Genomic DNA, 15,690 nt, shown 5'->3' with positions numbered 1-15,690 from the left:
TTCCATTGAGGTTCTTCGTATGCACTTTCTTTATGAATTGCTGAAATAAAGGAATGAACTGGACAAGTAAAACTAAAAATAGAATGCAGAGTCAACTCAAAATGCAAAGTAATAACATAGCAAATAACAAGAAAAAGAAGAGAAAAGAAATGGTCTAATCCAGTCAGTCTGATATTCAACTAATATCAATCTATGTCAGTTCCCAGCAACGACGCTAGAAACTTGATGTGGTGGCAAATCTGAAGTGCATGGAAGTGTCGTTAAGTAATAATAAGATAAAATGCACAAGGACTAGGGATCAATTAGTAGCTTAACAATCAAACTTAACAGTTTAGACCTAATCAAAAGAGTTGGTTGTCATGATTGCAAATCAAAATCTAAATGTAGAAAGAGAGAGAGAGAGAGAGAGAGAGAGAGAGAGAGAGAGGGGGGAATCCAGAGAGATCACAAAAGTAGCCAGAATGTAATTAAAGCAAATTGACAGAGGGAGGACAATCAAAGAGAATGATCCCAGGGTTTTGGTTTCATTTTCATGCTAGCAAACACTTGATCTATATCTTAATTATTGTCCTCTATATTGGCTCATGTAGGTTGACAATCCTAAGTTATCCGATATGAACTTTTGCTTCTACATTGGCGTACCAAACCTAACCGTTGAACGTATTAGGTATGATTCATTAAGTTCTATAATTTTCGTATTAACTCTCCACGTCTAGATTAACCACAGGTCAGAGGGTCAGGTTCTCCTTTCAGTTCATCCCCAAAACCCTCGTGGAATATGAATCTCGTGCTTTTGACATCGAGATCGTGTTAAAACAGTAGATCCAAACCACAATCCAACATATCATAGAAACAAGATAGAAACCATGCATAGATCAAAGCTAAGTATTTACATCATATGGAAATTACTACCTAACCCTAGAATCCAGCAAATTACCCTATAACCAAGGGGTTACAACCGGCAAACATGATTAACAATAGCAATCAAACTGTTTTAAAATTTGAGAAAATAGAGAAGAGGAAGAAAATGCTTAGATTGCTTGAAGAATTCCTCCTCCTAGATGCCTTCGATATCTCCTTTGTGCGTGGATGACCTAGGAATGACTTTAAAGTCTTCTTCTTCATGGATTCCTTAGGCGACTCCAAAATCGAGATCCCTAGCTTCGATGAACGAATTTCCTTTTGTAGTTGCTAGATCAGATGCTCGCCACGAGCCATGGATCTAGCCATGACCGCTTGTGGCGAGGCGTGAGCGCTAAGATCACGCTGCCCACGGGCACCCTGGCACAAAGGCAGAACTCGCCACAGGTCGTGGCGCTGGCCACGACCGCCCGTGGCATGGTGCCTGAATTTGCCATGGGTCGTGTCGTTGCCTACGACTGTCCGTGGCGCTGGCCACGACTGCCCGTGGCAGGACGACAGAGCTTGCCACGGGCTGAGGCGCTAGTCACATCCGCCCATGGCTATCCAGGGCTCCTTAACTTGGTCAATTTACTCCTCATATTGATCCAATCGTCATCCTGTCATCCAAAATAAACGAGAGCAGTACTTAGGAACAATAAAACATAGAATCAAATTACCTAGAATTATATATGCAAAAGTGGGTTGAATGTAGTATGAAAATATGATAAAAATCATATATGTTTTACACTTATCACAATCCTATGGACATAGCTGAGATTGTAAGTGGATAGAGGTTTGTCACTTGAGATCGAGAGATCGAATCTTGAGGTTGACAGGATGTATATTCCTACCCTTTGTGTAACTCACCCTTACATTTACTTACCTGTTCAATTATCATAATTTATCTCCTCTGTGTTAGTTATTTGTGAGCATATAAGACATATTTAATTGTTAAAGCTTTGTAACTATGGAGGTTGTCCCAAATGCATTATTATTCTCAGCGCTGTTTCAGAGCACTAGATTCACACAGAAAACTACTCTCAATTTGGCAGTACACGGCAGAGACACACGTCTCAAGCCATGGCAGGAACCACCTTGTTCAGGACCTTGAGTTCATCATCGCCGTCAGAAGGCCTGAAGCAAGACAGTCCAGTCACCCCCTTTGTCGCGACCGCAACCCCTTCGACTCTCTTCGATATCTCAATAAGCAGAGAAGCCACCGTGATGAGAGGTAAGGTCTCCATGATCAGCACAGTTGCTTCTTGCGGGACAGAGCTCAGTGCAGTTTGAAGCTCATCCGCCGTGTTCTTCATGTCCTTGACCAGATAATTCACGCTCGACGGCTTCCTCATCGACTTGAACGATCCGGCCAACTCTTTCAGAACCTTCGCCGAGTCCGAGCTCAGTTTCAGGTACGCATCGGCGAGATGGCTCCTTACTGAATCAGGCAGCTCCTGCAATCAAATTCGTGTCGGATCGAGCGAGTTTTAAGCAGTAGTAAGTGAATTCATGCAGATTGCGTGATGGATCTCACCAGATTCTCAGAGCTTATGCAGCAATTCGTCAGCGATTCGATGCAGTAGGCGCAGTGGCGCATGGCTGCGCCGATCTTGAGGTACTGCCTCCATGGATGCCCATACGAGAAACGACCATGAGGAGGCTCCCATCTCGCTAGGTTTGCCTATAAATCGATCCGATTTGGTGATTCGACGATTGTAGAATAATTTATTGATCGATCTTGATAATTTGTACCAGTGAATCCTCAGATGCCTTGGAGTTAAGAACGCATTTGAATCCTTGTAGTTTCTGACTACTGCACGTGTGCTTGCACTCCTCGCTGTCTTCCTCCTCCTCCTGCTCCTCCTTGAGGTATTCAGCTACTGACTCTGTCAGTGATCATCGCATACAGAGATTAAGACTGTTCTTATTCGCTAAGAAATTAGGATGAAAAGGGGCAATAATCAAAAGGGGCCCTTCTCATTAATTATAATCATAAAAAATAATACTCCTTTTAATTAATTAATTTTTTAAAAGACATCTCATCCCGCCAGTCTCATTGTAAAATTACAATGGCTACTCTCAAATTACTCTTTGACATTATTATTACCTTTTATTATATTATATGTCATAGAATAATAATTTGGGATGGGGCGCCTTAAAAATCAAAAAGAGAATACCTTGTAGGGACTCTGCGAGCTTTTCCATGTTGCGAGTGGTGAGGCAATGGAGCTCCTCCCCGGCCCAGACTGGCCGGACGACAATGCACACGGTGAGGCAGATGCAGAAGCCGAGCGTGATGGTGCAGAACCGCCACTGGGCCAAGGCCAGCAGCTGGTCGACGCGATAGCCGGACACGGCCACCAAGTTGAAGGTCAAGATGAAGATCATGAGTCCGTAGTCGAATCGGGCTTTGAGGGTCGGAATGAACCTGAAGAACGTTGCGGCAGAGGCTGTCCATACATGCAGGCGGCGGTAGTCGACTGATTAGTAATTTTGGTTTAGCAGAAAGTAGTGATGGTTTGTTTGTTACGTACATAATATGAAGATTGAGGTTCCGAGAATGATGTGATCTGCAGTTTTGCCAGATTTGATGGCGAGCCAGTGGATGCCAAACGCTAGAGATCCAGCGCTCACTGTCGCAGTAGCCCTGTTGAGTCCTTTGTACAAGGTGCCACCTGCATGGTTATGGCATGCATCTATCCTTTTAATTTATTCGATCGCCATAGACTTTTATAAGAAATGGAATCCTCATTGATCGAGAAATTCATCCGTCCGTTTAGGACATGAAAGAAATGTAATTAATTGATGTGATGATAATAAACGTCTAACTATTACTAGTTAAATTGAGTGTATCCATCCATGCATGCATTAATTGCATATAAAAACTATGATTTACCTCCTCCGTGTTGATTTGGGACGAATTGACGGAGACATTGGGGATAAACATATTCATCTTTTGCCACAATTACATATAAAAAGAGGAAAGGGTCTTTCATGCACGTACCTACTGTGTACTCAAAGACCACCACCACTGTCATCACAGCCCACATAGCAGTGCCACCGACTCCATCGTACAGCGGCCTGGTGTAGTAGAAAACAGAGGTCAGAACCAATGCGAGCCCCACTTTCATGCCATGGATGACCTTTCTCGGATCATCAGCGCCGATCTGCCACACTCTCCTCCCCAAGCTCCAGGCCTTCAGCCTCAAGCCTGACACCAGATTACAAACCCACAGAACCGCGAGTGGCGACTGAGCCTCTGTCTTCACCGATGAGCCAGCGGCGCCGGAAACTGTCACTTGCCATTCCAAGTCCAGACCCCTCCTCGAAGCTTCTTTCTCACCAGCCATTTTGAGTTGATCATGAAATAGAACTGGATTAATGGCATGAGCTTCTTCTTGGCTTATAATTCTGGGTGAGTAGCTTTTGATGCTTTTATATAGGAATGGATCATTCATTTATTTTATATATCCAAGTAAAAACAAAAAAAAGAAGAAGCAACAGTGCATCAGATAACAGCTAGCAGACATTCCTTTTCTTTTTCTTCTCATAAAGTGAGGATTTTTCATTGTTTGATACCTAAAAGCAAAGGTTTTGTTGGCACAATCACTTATTTTGGAGATTAAAATGTAACTAGATGAGCATATTGTGCATGGTGATTTCATGCGAGCTTTATGTTGCAAAGCACACTAAATTACTTGTTAGTGGATTGAGTCTGGTTTAAAGCAGCTTATGGTGCATTCTCTTAGGTAAGGATATGGCAGAGACAAGCCCTTGGTGCCTTGTGGATGCCCCTTTCCACCTCATTTCCCTCCTTATCACATAAACCTTCTTAATTAGGTTTTATTTGAGAGATCATGGCTCATATCACACCACCCTTTTATTATTTCTGAAAACCTAACTGGCCTATCTCAGACAATACTGTTTGCCTCGCACTTTAACTTTTAGAGAAATGGCAGGGTGATGTACAAAAGAACAGACTTGAGGAGTTACACACTGTTAAAGTCTTCTTTTGATCTGTCCTTGACAGACAGTCTTATTTACGATCCAAAGGTCGTGCATGGCTTTTTTTATGTCAATTTGAACATTTTAGCAAATGATGAACTAAGATTTTTTAAAAATCTTCGCCCAACTAAATCTGAAGGTAGATGGTGTTCTATCTAGTTCGACTATTGATAAATCCAAAGCACAATGTACATTTAAAATTCTTTTTTAATTTAGGTGTTGGAAATTCATTCAATTAATTCTAAAAGTAGATAATTTTTCCCTGGATAAATTTGAAACACAAATACAAAATTATTTATCTCATTTGAGATTCAAATTTTGATTTTTCTATCACACTGGTGGTTACTTTTACAAGGTGACATATCTATCAAAGATAGACGCGGCACGTAAAGGTTTCCTTGTTGCTTAAGCTATAAACGCTAATCCATTCAACTCATCATCACATGAGAATTAGTCATTCCTTTTGATGGTCTATGGTGGAGAAAGCTTAGTGGCATCGCCCACATAAAGTAATTAATTACATTATGTCATCAACTTGTTCTTTGAATTTAAGAAATGCTCTTTCCTGTTTTTAGTTGTTAGTTGATATTAAATATTCAATTTAAGTTGATTAATCTTAGAGGTGATCGATTTGGTCTCATAAAAATCTTTTATTGGTCAGAAAAGTAAATCAAAAAATGCTCATAAGGGGTGGCTCATCAGTCTAATGTTCTTAGTTCAACCACCTATTAAGAAAAATATATTAAATTGAGATTCGATTCTTAGATACCTAAAAAATATAGAAGACATCTTGTCACTATACCATTAGCACAAGGTAAGAAATGTGTCTTTCATAGATAACTATGTTATGACTTTTTTTTTAAAACTCAAGTGGTCAGATATTTCTATCCTTCATCCACTTGGAGGTGATCGATCCGATATGGTCCTATAAAAATTTTCTACCGACCACCAGATAAATTCAAGAAGCACATATAAGTAATTTTTTAAACACAAATGTTTTTAAAACCGACTGATGAACCTACAAAATTTGAAATGATATAAAACAAAATCATATGTGCTTATCTAATTCTCCTAATTTGATACACCATATGACAGTAGTGAATTATTTTATCATAGAAACTTTTTAATTAATTTTTTTAAAAAAAGTTTTAAATTGATTGTTAGTAATCAATTAAAAACCCTTTTTTATCACATAAACATACTGAATCGGTTGTCATACCATAGTGTAGTAATCGATTCGGCAAGCGAAAGCGAACGAACGGAGGGACAAAATAGGTATCAAATACATGATTTAGGTATTTTCAAAATTACCTACACAATTTGGGTAATACAAAACTTAAACTACATTGTTAAGTAATTTACCATTTTTTAAAAAAGCTCAAGTGGTCAATATTTCTATCCTTCATCCATTTGGAAGTGATCGGTTCGATTTGATCCTATGAAAATTTTCTATTAGTCATCCATAAATTTGAAAAATGTAGATGAGCCACAAAATATAGATGAACTAAGAGGGATGGTCAGTATCACGAACGTCGACACAAGTTTATTTGAATGAATCCTCGTTGATTGAGAAAGTCATCTGATATAGCGTGTTGCGAGTGACCCCGAAAGTAAGGCGGGTCCGATAGTCAAGATGATATGGCAGTCAAAGTCAATGTGAGGTGGCAGTTAACATCAAGGAGACAATCAGGATGCATATCACCAGGCAGACCACTCGTCTTTAAGGCTTAGCTCATCACTCTTCAAACACAAGTTTCTTAGCATATAGTCGGTCGCTCCTAGAGTTGATTGGACTTAAGGGACTCAGCTCCCTACTCTTCAAACGCAAGTCTCTTAACATACAGTTGGTCGACCCCAAAGCCAGTCAAACATAAGGGACTCAACTCCCCATTCTTCAAGTGCAAGTCTCTTAGTATAAAGTTTGTCAGTCCTAGAACCGATCGGACTTAAGAGACTCATCTCCCCACCCTTTAAGTGCAAGGCAACTCTCAATATATAGTCAATCGACCTAAGAGTTTGTTGGACTTACAAAGCTCAGCTCCCTATTTCTCAGTGCCAAGGTACTCATCATAGTTGGGTTGGCCCATAGCATCGGTCAGACATTCAAGACTTAGTTCCCCATTCCTTATGTGCAAGTCTTCTAGTATATAATTGGTCGGCTACAAGGTTGGCCGGATTTTTTCCAAGAGACAACATTGTTAAAGAATCGCAATAGTCTGTCAGGGAATAATGGCTATGCATCAGAAAATATTCTGATACTCTAACATATACATACAACGGAACTTTCCTCTAAGGGTGACCGTACATCCTTCATTACTCGACATATTCTAATACTAAACATTCTCTAATGTCTCATTATTACGAAGGTTTTGAGGGTCTATATAAAAGAGAGTTCTCTCCGTTGACCAGGTATGTTTTATGACACACTTTACTATGTACACGCACATGCATCTACTATTCATTTTCTTCTCCACTTTTGACCACTATTTTAACTTGAACGTCAGAGTACCTGAGCCAGAAACCCCTCCCTGATTCTCACTCTAATATTTTCATTTGCTCTCTAGTGTTTCATATCCAACGTTCCATCTCTCCCAATTTCAGACGGGTTCGTCATCCATCCACGGAAACAAAGGTGATGAATTATTAGGACAATTTTGATATTTGACATTGACAAGTTGACTTACCGCCGACAACCATTGGTGATTTTAACCGGCAACGACCAGCAGCATTGTAAGTTGACTCCCCTTTCCTTCTAATCCATGTAGATGAGATTTTAACCCTGCTCTTCTCCCATGGTGAAAATGCCAAGGTCAATTTATCATTCAACCGAAATCGTAACAAAAAAAGTAACACTAATTTACTGCAGCAAAGGAAATCTAGGAATATCAATATGTATTTAATTTGAAGATTTTCAATATTGATTACATTATTACATTCTGAATACACAATGAACTTGACGACCAAGAAACATTAATGAGTGAGAAGTAGAGAAAGAACCATAGAGATTTTAGGAAAACAAATTCTGGAATTGACTTGATTACTGCAATAGACAAATGCCTACGAACTTTGCAGCGCTTGACAAATTAAAAAAATAAGAATCTAGAGTAAACCTCACTTAATTTGGATCCTTGCTTCTCTGATGCTGTTTGGCTGGTAGCATACTAGTCCACTTATGAGTGTAGCAAACTTATTGTGCATCAGCTTATCAGCCAAAGGAACCCCTAAGAACTATGGCGAAAGATCGTGCCTTTGTGTTTTGAACGCCACTTTTTTTGATTCATCATATGTTCAGTGGCTCTGCTTCATCATCCCTCTCCTTCAAAGAAGACCAATCTTGAGACTCTGCTAAGAGAATTAGTCAAGAGAATATATGAATGAGGGGATGTTCATTTAAAATAGTCTATCCAATAACGCCTTCTTTCTAAAAAGGAGGTTGATGGGATGAAGTCTCAGGATTCAGGAGACACATTAAAAATCATAAAAACCAAATGTACTAGTTCCTTGAGAAAAACAACAGCAGCAATTTACATGTATAATCAATTAGTTGATTGTTGAATTCCACATTAGGAACAATCAGGGCTGTATATTTTATGGTTATTAAGTACATGGGTCCTTATGAAATGTTTACATCATTGTAATCTTTCATGATTAAACTATATAAGTCCCAAATATTAGGGATGGAATGATAACGTCTATCGAGCTCCATGCAATGCTATAGCCAAAAATTATGATAGAAGTATACATTTGACTAGCAAGTGTGACACACTAGTTACCTGACAATACCAACAACCATGAGATGAATGTTGCAATCATCTCACGTTGTACTACCTAGAGTAAAAGTTGTATTTGAAGATATTATGCAGAAAATTAAATCATTCAAACAATAAAGTACAACTAGGAGATATGTTGTATTACTTGATCTGTGGATCTCAGCAACGGTCATCAATCTCCTCTGTAGAATTGCAGCAAGGAAAAGGAAAACAGAGCACATGCCGAACATGACGGTCATAGGGAATGCACTCACCTGAAAATTGCCATTTCAACAATCATTACAAGGTAAACTACTTTGTTTTTCCTCAATCTTACAATCATTGTCGCTGTAAGTAGTTATCATGATATAAGGCTTTAGTTGGTTGTTTGAGTGAAGGAGCATCAAATACATCAAATTAACCATCATGAAACCTGAACTGTTAGAGATTGAATTGGATGCTTACATTGTAAAGAACAACGCAGACAAATATGTTAAGGGGAATGCGGAAGAAGTTCATGATTGTGCTCCTAGCCTCCTCAGGAATGTACTGGGATCGCATTTTCATAATGGATGGCCAAAATATTCCAACACATGCTTCAAATGTACAGAATCCAAAGAGCTGAATACAACCCCCAAAAGAAATGCCCCCACCTTTAACCGTTGATGGTGCTATCAAGGACTGCAGGATAGCAAAGATGGAATCAGACCATCCGCACGCAAGTAATGAGTAGAAGCAAAGAAGAAACCAAAAGAGTTCCTGAGAAGCTCATACATTAGTAATAACAGGCAGGAGAAGAGTAAATGCTGCAATCGAAAATACAAGCTGCATGTAAGATTCAACTTTGGGTACAGCACGGGCCAATAACCGAGATGCTGTGGAGCTCCCTAACATCGACGAGAGCATGAAAGTGGCAAAGATGAAACCATGAGGAATATCCTCATCATTTGGACTTAGAGCAGGAGTCCAAAGGAAGACAAATGTATACATAGAGCCCTCAAACAGTGACTGAATTGCTCCCAGCAAAGCAATTTTCTCATCTGCGAGGGCATATTATACATCACAACCATGTTCTTTTAGCTTTTCATATTAATAATTTCTTTAAACAATGAAATGAATATATAAGAATACTAACCAGAAGAAATAGCTGATGCAGCAACCTTAAACTGGGTGAGCAAATCCTTGCTTTCTGAAGGATCTCCATAGTTCTCAGTCCATGTTGACAATATAACAGCCATGCCAATTGCAAGGAAGCATGCAGCAGCATCAAAGGGAGCAACAGGTCCAAAACCCAAGTTATCTGTCAGCAAATTAGCAAACAGCCCAGATACAATGGCAACCAGGCCATTGCCAAAAAATATGGCCTTGGAAAAAGTTATAGACAACCATCGTGGTTCGAAACCCCTCTGTATCATCAGACAAGCAAATGAGAAGAGAAGTATGTTAGTAAAGATATATGCTATTAATCTCTCCTAACATAACTCACTTCTAGGTTCTATAGCTTTCACATAGGATGTGTTAAATTAAATGTTTCTCATCCAGCAAGCAGCCAAACAATGTATTGGATAATCTAAGTGAAGTCAGTACAAAATAGTTTGAGTTCTTAGGTTCACCGCTTGCAGTTTTGCTTTTATCGAAATTGATACATGATGTCACAGCCATCTCAAAGGAAAATGCTTTTATCAAATTTCATAGAATTGGAAGACTATATTATCTTGTCAAGAAAATGTTCCTCAATCTATAGTGGTCCAACTTGAATTAAATTTTCAATCTCTTGAAGATGTTTTGGAACATAGATTATCTATAAATTCTCTTTAATAACACACTCTAATACTTGAGGTCATCATCTATCTCGTTCATTCCTGTGTCAAATATCAACACTCCAAGAGGAAGATCTGTCCCTTTTAACCCCATTTAAAAATTTTCAAAAATACCTAAGTTGAATGCTAAGATCCACACCAGTGTCGCATAAATCTTCTCAAGCTATAGTCCCAAATCTAAATGATAGCTGAAGTCTTCACATGAGTAAGTTTGCAAATAACATTGAAATATTGTGCATTTCTTCAAGGAACCAATTATAAAATTGCTCCTCACATGATCTTTTCTGGATTCCTTAATGTCAACTTTCTCCTTTTTTCTTGTAGAACATGCAGTCAAACAACAAATTAACTAAGTTAACCGGTTTGGATGACTCTGCTATAGGATTTGGGAATAAACAAAAAGAAAACAATAATTGTGTACAATAATAAGGCCCTTATGACAACTAAGTTCGAAGCACCAAAGTTACAGTAGGTGAGCTGATACAGTGAACTCTGAATTTAAAAGTGTATAACATTCTAACAGCTATAGAATCTGCCAACAATGATGTTATGGAACATATCAGAACAGATCCGAAGAGTCAAGAATTAAAAAGGAGATAAATTAAACAGGCAAAGAACATATGGAATATACAAATGAATGTAGTCACATATCAACAAAATTTTCCAGTCACACTTTCTGACTGACAAAATACTCTCATTAGCTTCAGCAGAGAAACGTGCCAAGGAAAATCTCAGAATAAACGGTAACCATATCTTTGCACCCATAAAAGTGGTAATTTAGGTCAACCTTGTTGTGTTCTGCAACAAGCCATGATTCAAACGCAGAAAACAAGAGCGACGTGGCAATCCCGCCCAATATGCGTCCCAGCATCAAGACCTTATATTGCGGAGAATGCTTGGTGATGCAACTCAGTATGTAGGAGATACAGTATGTGACAGAAGCTCTCTTCCGACCCCTTAGCACACAAAAAAGTGGGGAATTTCAAAGATTACCCAGAAAGGAAACAAACAAGAAACACAGATTGGCCCAAATCGGGGAATGCTCACTGTTTGTCCGCAAGGGAACCGACAATGGTGCCGAACAGCATGGAAGATCCGAACCCGGCGATGAACAGCCGACCAATATCTCCCTTATCATACCCATACGTAGTATAGAGATAGTACACATAGGGTCCCTGCAACCAGTCTCCAGCTAACTCCAAAAAAACGGAGAACTCGATTCAGACATGCGAAGAAAAAAAATCGAACAACCTAACAGACCAACGAAGACTGAGATCTGGCCCTAATCATATCAGATCTTCCCAATGCTGAGCGAACGAACAGATCTAGAGGAGGAAGAAGGTGGCTTACCCATCATGAGGGAGTAGACGAGGAGGTAGTTGTTCTTGAAGGAGTTGAAAGCGGCAGAAGTGACGGAACGGTCGCGGCCGGTCTTGCTGAGCTCGAGCGCCGCCACCACCGCGGCTAGCCCGCCAAAGAGCAGCCAGTAGAAGGTCTCCATTCTCCGGCGACCTTCCCCACACGCAAACGGAAGGAGGGGAGGAGGGCGAAGGATAAGTGGGAGTGGGTGTGGAAGCGATGTGAGATCGGCTACTAAATAGGCGGGGTGGGAGAAGGAATAAATAAAGGACTTAATTGATAAATTCTATAGATTTGTGGCAATTCTCTAAATAACCCACTTTTTTTGAATTTCCATTTTGAAAAAAAATGTAGTTGCTGAGTTGCTACAGTTGCTATATAAGAGTTTGAATCTAAATAAATTTATATATGCTCCCGATTCTAAATCTACGACTGTGCCCAACGCTCGGCTACTATTGTTTTTATTTTTCTAATATGGCAGCATCACGTTAAAATTAGCAACTATTACAACGTTCTTATTTATAGTTTTATAGTTATAATTTCATAATTACTATAAATGTTATCTAATCATATTATAACAATTATGATTTTATAACTACTTTATAATTATTACATCATTCTGATCTAATTATATTATAATAATTATGAAATCATAATTGATCTCTAGTTAATTATATTATAGTAATTATGATTTTATAATTATTATAATATATATATATATATATATAAAGAGAAAGAGAGAGTGAGAGAGAGAGAGAAGAGAGATTCAACTGCTGCTATATTCTAATCTGTTTAGGCCGAATGAATTAGCCACCAATTAGGCAGCCTTCCCCTTCCAATTCCATGCGAAGGTATGAATGGCGTTGAATATTACAGATGCCATACAGACAATTAAACACTCCTTTGACTCTATTCAGTAACAGCAAGAGGTAGAACTCTTCCATCACTTAATGAGTGATCCCAATGCTGTTGATGCTTCGTATAATTGTGTTGCCACAATTATACGAAGCATCAACTCGACAAGTAACAAATTAGATCAATCACGATTTGAAACAACACTTAACTTTATATATATATATATATATATATAAAAGTTGTCTAAGTATCCTCTAAGATTTTAAAGGTGTATTATGAATAGGAGTGTAAACGAATCAAATCGAGCTGAATATATAGAAAAATCTAAGGCTTGAATTCAGCTCAAAATAGGTATATTTGAGTTCGAGTTCAAATCAAAGCTCAAAAAATTTAAATTTTTTTGTTCGAATTCGGTTCAAATTAGAGCTCGCGTTCGAATTCAGCTCGAAAAATTCGAACATATTCATAAATTATTCGAATTATTGTTCGAAAATAGCTACTCAAAAGACTCAAAATTTATCTATTTAATATATATTTAACTTATATTAATAAAATATTAAGGCTCGTGAGCAGCTCACAAACTATCGAATAATATAATTTGGACTCGAGTTCGGCACAAAAAAAAAGTTCGAACATGTTCGAGTTTGGCTCGAATTCGATAAATTTGAATACGAATCAAATATTTTTTGAATTGGCTCGAAAAGTTTGTCAGCCGGCTCAATTCATTTGCACCCCTAATCATAAATCTTAGAAGTATCAATATTAGTACTTTCTTAAATATTTAAGTTGTCTAAGTATCTCTTAAAATTATAAAGGAGTATCATAAATTTTAGAAGTATTAATATTAGTACTTTCTTAAGTATCAACATTAGTATTTTCTTATGTCTCGGGTGTTAAAACTTGCTCAGGCTTATTATTGGTAAATTAAATATTATGATTCTTATTCGGATTGATTATTTACTTGCCCCTTCGATATTGAGACGATGAAGTTCTTTTTTCATTATAATTGGAGAATTGAAGTTGAAAAGGATCGAGATTTTGAAATTGAAAGATGAAAATAATGATATGAAAATGATGAAATGAACTCCGTAAGTTCGGAGAATAAAGAATATTAAACCATAGTTAGTGATAAAAAGGCTAAATAATTTCAACCGTTTAAAAAAAAAAAATCCCACTCTCCTAATTATCAAAATTGTTTTTATTCTTTTCCTCTAGCTTTTAAATCACATTGTTATAAATGAATGGTTAAAGAGTAAAGCATAAATGAATTGTTACGTACAAAGTTGATTGAAATTATTTTATCTATTACTCTTGTTCCAACTATTTAAAATAATAATATAGCAAAAGAAAATTATTAATTAGTTATTAAATAATTAAGTAACACATCAGGATGTCAATGGTTACAATCTAGTTGGTTAGGATGCTATTTTAGATTTTAACCTTGGTAACAGAATTTTTTTAACAAATTTTTATATATATATAAAAAAATCATGGAACTAACAGTTAAATGGGCCCTGAACCTTAACAAGCCTAACCTCTACCGGGCCAATTATGATTCAGGCCTAATGACTCGGGTCAACGGGTAATCGGTCCGTTGACCCGGTTACGGTCCGGGACAGTAGACTTATAACAAACAATGTTTGTGTCTGAAAACTGGGTAGCTTAGTTCATATGTTAAACAGAGATCTTGCCAACAATAAGGTAGATAATGTCGCCTAATATTTTGGGATTCTAATTGTATGTTATCATTATATATTTCTTTATTTATTAATTCCTGATTTGTTGAGTTTACCATGTATAAGTATAGGTTTGTATATAAATAGGTAAGGAACCTTTGTAATTATTAGATTCTTTTTGAAGATACTTCAATTCTTATCCTGGTAACAGAGCCATTAAGCAATTCTTTTACGTTCTTACTTATGTCCTTCAAAAAAATTTGTTTCTTTATTTTTTTCATCCTTTAAGGATATGTTCTAACTTGATTGCTGTGTTTCCAGAACTTTTGATTAATCTCCATGGATACAAACAAATTCGAAACTATATCTATCAAATTCAACGACAGAAATTTTGCACTTTGGGATTTCTACTTTCGAGTTTTTGTAGAAGGAAAGGGATTATCCGAAATTCTTGATTGATCGGAGAAAGAAGGTGCTGAGAAGAATTGAAAAATAAAGAATGCACAAGTTATTACTTGGATACTCAACTAAGTTGAATTTGATATTGCACCGAGTCTTCAATCTTTCAATACTACTACTGATATATGGAATTATCTTAGAGGAATTTATTCTCAAGTGGACCAGTTAAGGCAATTCGAACTTGAATATGAAATAGCCAACATCAGTCAAGAGGATAGAGATATTCATAGCTTTTATATAGAAATGTTAAAGTTGTGGACTGAACAAGACATGATTTCTTCTTCTATGATTTCCCCTATCGCATATGCTGAAGTTAAGAGAGGAAGAGATCCCAGACGACTGAACTGTCTATGGTGTGAGAGATATTGCAGTTGTGTTTTCTGATTTCTGATCACCACTCATAGTATCAAAAGCTGATGGATTTTGCTTATTTTTCAAAAGCTTGCATTCTAAAATGATGTGACCTGATTTCTTACGATACCTGCATGTATTTCGCTTTCGACAATGAGACTGTACATGCCCAAGTTCATTACAGTGCCTACACCAAATATCTTCTTTGTTTCCATATCTTTGCTTTGACTGATATTTTCGACGTGAAGTTGTTGAATATAGAACGGAAATAAACAATAAATCCCATACCTTGTACGAGAAGATCTTAGAGAGTTGGACGGAGAGAAGAGTGAATACCACTTGCCCACTCGCTCGACGTATGCCACTCGCTTGGCAACGTGTACAGTAACTACACACTTTCAAGCACACGTCCAACATCTCCCACTCGTTCAAGTCAATCCCCAAAGGTCATCAAGTCACAAAGATTATAGAAGAATTAAGTCACAAAGATTATACAAGAATATTCATTTCATA

At 37.6% G+C, this 15,690-nt stretch overlaps 2 protein-coding genes across 3 annotated transcripts; both read right to left on the bottom strand.

Annotated features, from left to right (window-relative positions):
- Window positions 1-1,820: 1,820 nt before the first annotated feature.
- On the bottom strand, window positions 1,821-4,306 carry LOC122040143 (aluminum-activated malate transporter 10-like). The gene is made up of 6 exons (XM_042599488.1): window positions 3,908-4,306; window positions 3,438-3,578; window positions 3,081-3,353; window positions 2,656-2,789; window positions 2,438-2,584; window positions 1,821-2,357 (listed from the first exon to the last, which is right to left on the bottom strand). Exons 1-6 carry the CDS (start codon window positions 4,251-4,253, stop codon window positions 1,977-1,979), a joined length of 1,422 nt encoding a protein of 473 aa, XP_042455422.1. The 5' UTR covers window positions 4,254-4,306; the 3' UTR covers window positions 1,821-1,976.
- Window positions 4,307-7,795: 3,489 nt separating this feature from the next.
- On the bottom strand, window positions 7,796-12,063 carry LOC122042640 (molybdate-anion transporter-like). 2 transcript variants are annotated; one of them, XM_042602867.1, is made up of 8 exons: window positions 11,828-12,063; window positions 11,525-11,669; window positions 11,265-11,433; window positions 9,793-10,063; window positions 9,432-9,697; window positions 9,123-9,338; window positions 8,824-8,932; window positions 7,796-8,253 (listed from the first exon to the last, which is right to left on the bottom strand). In XM_042602867.1, exons 1-8 carry the CDS (start codon window positions 11,976-11,978, stop codon window positions 8,189-8,191), a joined length of 1,392 nt encoding a protein of 463 aa, XP_042458801.1. In that variant the 5' UTR covers window positions 11,979-12,063; the 3' UTR covers window positions 7,796-8,188. The 2 variants fall into 2 exon arrangements, with proteins under 2 accessions (XP_042458801.1, XP_042458802.1); XM_042602868.1 differs by having other exon boundaries at window positions 7,800-8,250.
- Between the last annotated feature and the right edge of the window lie 3,627 nt (window positions 12,064-15,690).

Source organism: Zingiber officinale, chromosome 2A, assembly GCF_018446385.1.
Source record: "Zingiber officinale cultivar Zhangliang chromosome 2A, Zo_v1.1, whole genome shotgun sequence".
Classification (NCBI taxonomy): domain Eukaryota; kingdom Viridiplantae; phylum Streptophyta; class Magnoliopsida; order Zingiberales; family Zingiberaceae; genus Zingiber; species Zingiber officinale.
This window is presented reverse-complemented; position numbering and strand designations above follow the sequence as displayed.

Bases quoted from the DNA above. Each gene is read 5' to 3' on its own strand.
- LOC122040143 (XM_042599488.1), bottom strand. From the start codon at position 4,253: ATGGCTGGTGAGAAAGAAGCTTCGAGGAGGGGTCTGGACTTGGAATGG. The intron at 3,579-3,907 runs GTACGTGCATGA...ATAACCATGCAG, and splicing joins GGTCTTTGAGTACACAGTAG to GTGGCACCTTGTACAAAGGA. The intron at 2,585-2,655 runs GTACAAATTATC...ATCGATTTATAG, and splicing joins AGGCATCTGAGGATTCACTG to GCAAACCTAGCGAGATGGGA.
- LOC122042640 (XM_042602867.1), bottom strand. From the start codon at position 11,978: ATGGAGACCTTCTACTGGCTGCTCTTTGGCGGGCTAGCCGCGGTGGTG. The intron at 10,064-11,264 runs GTTGACCTAAAT...CTGATGATACAG, and splicing joins TTGTTGCAGAACACAACAAG to AGGGGTTTCGAACCACGATG. The intron at 9,339-9,431 runs GTATGAGCTTCT...GCTATCCTGCAG, and splicing joins TCCTGCCTGTTATTACTAAT to TCCTTGATAGCACCATCAAC.